Genomic DNA, 7,627 nt, shown 5'->3' with positions numbered 1-7,627 from the left:
ACCATCCCCCAGATGGTGCACATCTCACTCATTATGTATGTATATACCCGCCCACCTACCCCCTGCTCAATACCCAATTACTGTAGTTCCTATGTGTCCACTTAGGTGCTGCTCAGTTAATACCAGTTTGCTGGTGAGTATATGTGGTGCTTGTTTTTCCATTCTTGGGATACTTCACTTAGTAGTATGGGTTCCAGCTCTAACCAGGAAAATATAAGATGTGCTATATCACCATTGTTTCTTAGAGCTGAATATTACTCCATGGTATACATATACCACATTTTATTAATCTTTCAGCCTTTAAGTGGCATTGAAGCAACACCTGTACTTTGAATTGTAAAATGTACGTATTTGACATACTCGGTTCCCCAAACTGGCCTCATCCCAACTTGCCCACTGCCTTTCTCACCAAACTCCTCTTACCTATTTCAGGCACACTAGGTAAATCCATGCTACTGGAAAAGATTTTCCAATTACACACTTTGTTTATACTACCACTGCCCATTTCCAATAATCTAAAGACTTCCTTATCCTACCTTTCAGTGACCAATTTAAGTGAGTGCCTCTTCTCTGAAACATTCCTCAAATACCACAGCTCACAGTAATCTCTCCCTTCGTAAACTCAAATAGTATTTTCTAATGAGTGTATGTTTGTCATACTATTAATCACCTTTGTACTTATGCACAATGTATTTGCATCTAGTTTTTAAAATGAAGAAGGGTCATTAATGCCAATTTTAACATAGAACTTTATTGAAAACACAGACTCGAATAGAGAACCATATATTTAAACAACGAATAGCAGGGCAGCTTACTCAGGTGACTCGGCTCATTGGAAGCTTAATACTGAAAAATATCGCAATCTGGACAAGACAAATATCAACAACTGTGTTTACAGTTCTAATATTCATTTGGCATCCACAAAATGATCCAGCGCAGAACAAGAGTTTGACAAATTTAACATCAGCATTAAAAATATAAGTTACAACATAAAACCAGACTGTGAACACCAAAGCACTACTCAGGTCTCTTTGGGATCATAAGGCTGATCAGCGGCAAGTGTGTAATCATATTAGCTTTGTTGTCCCGCCTCAGGATCATTTTGATTGTCTATTTGGGCTTGTAGTTGCTTAGCTAACTCCTCAAATTCACGAAATGCGGAAATAAGCGGCTCAAGATTGAAATCATCATCAATTAAGGACATCCTTCCACTTTTTATAATGTTACTGATATTCTGAAACATCTTAATAACAATTTGGATATTATCATTTGTCTCTTCTATGTTAAAGAGACCCACAAATATTGAAAGAGCTTTGGCACTGAATAGTTTTTTTGCCACAGCAGGATTGTCAGACAAATTCAGTAGCATTTTCAGAACATGAAATTTTGTTCTTGCATTGGCTGTGGTTAACAAGGAGAGAAACCCAGACATATAATTGGCAATCAATACATGATAGTCAGTAGTCATAGTAAGGTGTCTAAGCATCCTTATTCCAGTCAGCTGCTCAAGGGAATTCACACCATGAGCAAGGGTTTCCTCACACACCTGACATATGAATGTCTCAATCATGTTTAGATTTGGATAAGGTGGAGCCATGTGAATCATATTTTCCAGAAAAGTTGTCCTAACTCGGGAGGACGGATAATTGAGCAAGGTTTCAATAAGTGAGACAACACCCGAATCACGAATGAAATCTCGGGTAAATTGAGAAGCACTTCTCATACCCATTGCAATTTTAGATATTTCATGAACAAAAGGATCCCGAACTTTCTCCATTAATAAAAGGAGTTCTTCGAACTCTTCAGAACCAATTTTAAGCTCACATTGTATGCAGCTGCAGGACCAATTCTCTGGCTCTGCACTCGCCTTGGCCCTAAGATGCTCTCGAATTTCCCGGACTGACCTGTAGGAAGGTTCGTACTGAAATGGGAACTCAGGGTCAGGCTGATCAGTTTGAGGTGAAGATTCCTGCTCTTCCCCTTCTGGGCTAAGTTCTGTGTCCTTGGGCTTTGTCTCAAACAGTTTATATGCCTCTTCAGGAATTCTGAAGGGTCTGGTGGAAGGGAAGCCAATCCCAGGACAAGGAGCAGGTTTGAATTCAACACTGACCTCTTCCCAGGATTTTGGCCTGGAGGATACATTAAGCTCCTCCTCAGCTGAATCTCTGAACCTGTTACTGGCCCTGTACACAGGACTAGGATTTAGATCAAAGCAGGCCTCATCTCTGTCCCAGAACCAGGAACCAAATATGGCCTCTTCTTCAGACTCTGGCCTGGCCTCTTCTCTGGCCACAGCCCCCAAACTGGACTTTTCCTCAGCCCAGAACAAGGATCCACCAATGGCCCCCTCCTCAGCCCCTGGCTCAGATTCACAGATTGCTGTAGCCCCTGCTTCCAAATTGGCCTCTTTTTCTGCCCAGAACCAGGATCCAATAATGACCTCCTCCTCAAACCTAGACTCTTGTTTGACCCTATCACCGTTATGAACATCCTTCTGGGCCCTGGATTTCAGGATGGTATTAGGCTCTTCCTTGTCTCTGCGCCTGAATCTACTATTGGCCTCTTCTCCATGCAAAAACCAGGACTCCTTATAGAACTCATCTTCAGACTCAGATTCAAAACAGTCCTCTCTCTTTGTCCTGAGTTTGGACCTGACATTTGCCTCTTCCCTGACTCTGGGCCTGAACAAGTTATTGGTATTTTCCCCAGGCCACAGGCAGAATGGGTTGCCAGCCTCATCCTCAGATCCAGACCAGGAATCAATATAGGGTTCTTGCTTGGATCTGGGCCTGGACCTGGGGTTAGTCTGATGCTTAGCCTTGTGCCTGGACCTGGTACTGGCTTCTTCCCTGGGCCATGACCTGATACTGGTCTCTTCTCCAGTCCAGAAAGAAGACACCGTAGAGGTCTCATCTGCTGACCAAAATCCAGACTCATTAGAGGCATCCTCTCTGGCCCTGGGCCTGGGATAGCACCAAGATCCCATGTTAGGTTCATCCCCTGGTCCAAACCAGGGTTGGATTCCTTTCTGACCCTGGGAGCCAGGAAAGGTTTCAGCATCCATATTCACTAGTTCTCTGTCCATAGACAGGCCCTTAGATTTAGTAACTGACCCCAACTCAGTACTGACCAGTGGCCAGGCAACGGCATTACTCTGGGACACTCCCTCGGCCTGTGACATTGCCTCAGCTGCAAACTCAGTCTGGGCCCATGCCGGGGCTTCATCCTTGAGCCTTGCCCCAGGAATTACCTTGGCCTCAGTCTTAGGACGTGCTCCACCTACTGCCCTGGCATCAGTTTTAGGCCTTGCCCCAGACATTGCCTGGGCCTCAGTTTTAGGTCTGGCTCCAGCCATTGCCTGGGCCTCAGTTTTGGGTCTTGCCCCAGCCATTGCCTGGGCCTCAATTTTAGGCCTTGCCCCAGACACAGGCTTGGTCTCAGTTTTGGACCTTGTCCCAGAAGATACCTGGGTCTGGGTCCTAACCTTGGGCCTGACAACGAGAGGGACTTCATTCTCTCTCTCAGCCCCAGCCACAGCCTCTTCCCCAGCCTTCTTTTCAGGCTTGGCCTGGGCACTAGGCTCAATCTCGGCACCAGTCATGGTACAAGTTACAGACAAAACGCAGTTATACAGCCCTCCCTCAACCTCAACCTTGACCACAGATCTGTTACAGGTTTGTTTCTTCACACTCTGTTTTTTCAGTAATTTAGGATATGAGGTTGGAAACAAGAGTTACAGTCAATTGCCAGTCCAGCAGTCAGTCTCCTTCCCACGCAGACTCAGTCAATAAGACGGACAAAGTGCAGAAGAGGCACAAACAAGCTGAGGAAGATTGCCGGTTCTTGGGTGGGTTGAGACTTGTTGAAGGTGGCGGTCAGCAGCAACTCCACCACCACCAGAGCTGCCACTGGAGGTGGATCTAGGGAGAGAGAATGAAATGGGGCTTTGAGTCTCTTCTAGTTGTGTCACCCATGCAGAGACTTACACAGAGAGACTGGTGTTGAATGCTGGGTGGGACAGGTGGGTTATGAGAAAGACTCTGTGGCCCTGCTGCCTGCTACAAAAGAGGTACAGGGATGGTAGGAAAGTATGTTGGCAACTGGGGGGGGGCTGAGGAGCCCCCAGACTGGACCCTAATGAGTCCCAGACCATGCAGGTCTCTGCTACCCCATCCAGAAGTGTACCCACTCTCATACCAACCTTCACTGACGTGGTGCAATTTCTCCCTCCTTCTCTTGTTCAAGTGGTATCAAGCCCCACAACCAACAGCAGGGTGTCCTACAGACAAGGAAACATACAGGAGAGAATGGAGTCTGAGTGTTCGGTAGACAGGCACACATGCGGGCTGCTGAGACAAATATTTCTCTTCCATTCAAAGGTCCAGTCTGTCCAATGTTTCCAGTCTCCTGGTCCCTACCTGCAGGTCTTCTTCTCCCAGTCACAGCGCAACCTACACCTGTCTCAATATTCCTGATATTTCCTGCAAGAAATCGACAAGGGATGCAGTGGCAGTGTGCAAATCTAGCAGAGAGCAGAAGCAGTCTTGCACCCACTTGGATCAAAGCCACCCACCATGCTCTCTCTCTGTAGCTATCCCCTGCATTGCCCCCTTTCTCACCAGACTCCAGAAGTTTGAGCCAGTCTCCTCCTTTCCTTTCTTGCAGAACTGACCAGCCTTAGAGCAGGCCTATGGACAAAGAGATGAAAAGGTAAGACAGTCAGGAAATGAGGGTAGCAGCTGAATACTTGGTAGACAGACCAACAGCAAGGATAGGAGTCCCCATATTATTGGTCTTTCAACATTCAGGGTCCTGCTGGTAGAATATTCTCATCTTCTGTAGGCCCTGTTGCCAGGGTTCCAGAGATAACAACTCCTTCACTTGACGTCATAGTCTTCCCATTACTCCCTTCGCCAATTCTGAGGATCCACCACTAGGTGCACTATATCCCCTTTCAATGCGCAGCATAAAATGGGGGAAGGGTGCCGCATATTCTAGAAGGCAGGTTGTGAAGTGGTGCTTGTAAATATGACTCTCTCATCACCCCCACCTCCAAAGCCCATCTTTTCATGCCCCCCAGTTTGAGAGGGGTGGGGAGGAAGATGGGGGAAGTATCTGGAAGGCTGTGAGAGAGGGGAAGATTAGGAGATGTTCCTGGATGCCTGACCTGCTCTGGCCACAGTCACCCCACCCCGAATCGGATCTCCAGCCAGTGCCTGGCGACCACCCCCCATCCCCACACACCTCCAGAAATCCAGGCCATTTCCTGCTCCTCCTTTTTCTCAAGCCTCTGGTCTACAGATGCTCACCGTGGCCCGCGAGAATACGCCAGACCTACCACGCAGACAGGAGACTTTGACATCAACCTGAGCCTGTGGGAAGGGACAGCACCCAGGACACGGGGCCCAACGGGCGCCTTTCCGGAATTAGAGCCCGAAGTAGCAAACTCGACCCCCTCCCGCTGCCGGGCACAGGGCTCCGACACCAGCCCCTGCCCCAGGCGGCGTCCCCGGGAGCCCCCCACCCCGGCTCCCCCTCCGCCATTTCTCCCACAGCACGCCCCCCCCCCCCACACACACACAGCCCTCTCCGGGCACAGACACCGTCGAGGGCGGGACGCCGGCGCCTGCAAAGCTGGCTGGGACACGGTCAGCGCGGTTCGCATCCAGACAACCTGCGGTGCCTCTCTGGCCACCCCATCCGCCCTCGGCCAGGCCCGACCCGCGCAGGTCGCCGCCTCCTCTTTGCCAGGGGTCCCCGGGCACTGCGCACCTTTCTCAGGGACGGGATCCGATCGCGTCGCGTCCTCCTCGCCGGGTTGCCAGGGTCTGGGGGACAGGCTGCCAGCGGGTCGACGCGGGAGGGGACCACCCACGCCCCCCACCACACCCCCACTTGCCTTCACAGGCTCAGGGCCCAGGCCGTCGGCCTCCCCCTCCTCTCCTCCGCTTGGCTCTGCTCTGCTCTGGCTGCTCCCTCACCCGGATTCCCACCGCCTTCTGTGGTGCGATCAGAATTGCGAAGAGGCGGCCCGCCCCCCGCGCCTCTGCAGCAAACTAGGCAGGGGCTACGCAGGATGCGGCAAGAGCCAGTCGCCTCGAGGGTGTCGGGAAGGGGGGCGGAGGGATACTGCGCGAATGGGCTCGACGCCCCCTCCCGGGCCCACCGTAGTTCCGACCCAGAGGTGGGCGGGGCCACCATCAGCCCGGGGCCTGAGGGGCGGGCTGGCACTAGGCTGCCTCAGTAGGATCCCGCGGACCCTAATGTGGCGACCACCGCCACATTTCTGGCGCTGCTACAATAGAAGGGACCGGCGGGAGGCGGGGGGCGTAGCAGGACACGGGCGTAGGGGGACACGGGAGGTCGGGAACAGCAGCGCATGAGGAGCAGCGGATGGATACCAAACAGCCCCTCAGTGTGTCTGCACCCCCACACTCTGAGTGATTGCCGCCCCCCCTACTCCTCCCCACCCCCCAACCCCTCTACACCCGCTGCCTGGCCAGCTCAGCCTCTCTCCTGAACGCTAATGGGAGAGGGGGTGTAGGGCTGCAGGCTGGGAGGGGGGAGGGGGTCTTGGGCCAGACTGCCCTGGGGCTCTATGGTGGCCCTCCCATACTTTTCTTTCACTGGTTGGTGGAGCCAAGCAGGGAGAAAAGTACACCTGCTTTTAAGAGAACTGGGTGGGGTCTCCCATAAAGGCCTCACCAGTGCCCCTCTTCTACAAAAAGACTGACCTAGACCTCTAACCCTAGGGAATCAAGTATTGGTCTGTGCCAAGAGTCATTCATTCTGCCACACTGCTTTTTCTCATTCCAAATGGTAACTCACTTTGGCATTGCGCTGTCCCCAGCTGCCCAGGGAAGGGGGCCTTTCCCTGTCACGACCTGCGTGGGGTCACACAGTCCTCCTCAGCTTTCTAACAGCCAATGTCAGGCACTGGGTAGGGCTAGTCCTGGATCTTCTTCATCTATGTCAAGTCTTCCCTTATAAGGCACATCCAAGTCCTCATGATAGTTGGTTGTGTGGAAATGTAGTAAAGATTCCCACCAGCTTGGATCTCAGCATACCCCCTGCCTTGTTTTGCCACTCATTCTCAGTGGAAGACAGTATCCCCACCATGCACCTACTTCTCTAAGACAGAAACTTCACTGTTTTCAAATCCTCTTCTTTACCTTTTAATCCATCTCTTAAAAGGCACATCACCATTGTCCTAAGTGAAGTATCTCAAGAGTAGAAAAACAAACACCACATGTACTCTCCATTAGGGAACTAACGGATCAGCACTCATGAGCACATACCAATGTAAAATTCTACGGAAATCAAGTAGGTGGGAGGAGGGAGGACTGAATGGGTGAAATCACACCTAAGGGGTACAATGTACACTATCTGGGTGATGTGCACATTATAACTTTGACTCAAGCTGTACAAAAGCAATCCATTTAACCAAAACATTTGTACCCCTGCACTATTCTGAAAAAAAAAAATAGTAGGACATAATAAAAAGAGGAATGTAAAATAATAAAAAAAGGCACATTCAAGTCCTCATGGTATCTGGTTGTGTGGAAATGTAGCAGGTATACCCACTGGCTTGGATCTCAGCCACTTGTCACACCATTTGCCTAGTTTC

General features: G+C 50.5%; 1 protein-coding gene across 6 annotated transcripts in view; it reads right to left on the bottom strand.

Moving 5' to 3' along the window:
- Window positions 1-731: 731 nt before the first annotated feature.
- The window catches only part of GPRASP2 (G protein-coupled receptor associated sorting protein 2), a 74,439-nt gene continuing 67,543 nt past the window's right edge, over window positions 732-7,627 (bottom strand). For 2 of the 6 annotated variants that reach the window (XM_075999284.1, XM_075999286.1), the window contains exons 3-7: window positions 5,245-5,334; window positions 4,620-4,688; window positions 4,419-4,481; window positions 4,202-4,279; window positions 732-3,920 (exon numbers count right to left, since the gene is read on the bottom strand). In XM_075999284.1, the coding sequence (XP_075855399.1) occupies window positions 1,073-3,601 (2,529 nt within the window). In that variant the 5' untranslated portion in view covers window positions 3,602-3,920; window positions 4,202-4,279; window positions 4,419-4,481; window positions 4,620-4,688; window positions 5,245-5,334 and the 3' untranslated portion in view covers window positions 732-1,072. Of the gene's footprint in view, window positions 3,921-4,201; window positions 4,280-4,418; window positions 4,482-4,619; window positions 4,689-5,244; window positions 5,373-5,772; window positions 5,876-5,899; window positions 6,415-7,627 lie in introns of those variants that run through there. The other 4 variants (XM_075999285.1, XM_020285037.2, XM_020285036.2 and 1 more) reach the window with 4 other exon arrangements.

Source organism: Microcebus murinus, chromosome X, assembly GCF_040939455.1.
Source record: "Microcebus murinus isolate Inina chromosome X, M.murinus_Inina_mat1.0, whole genome shotgun sequence".
Classification (NCBI taxonomy): domain Eukaryota; kingdom Metazoa; phylum Chordata; class Mammalia; order Primates; family Cheirogaleidae; genus Microcebus; species Microcebus murinus.
Note: the sequence above shows the minus strand (reverse complement) of the source record. Positions and strands in the feature narration are given on the sequence as shown.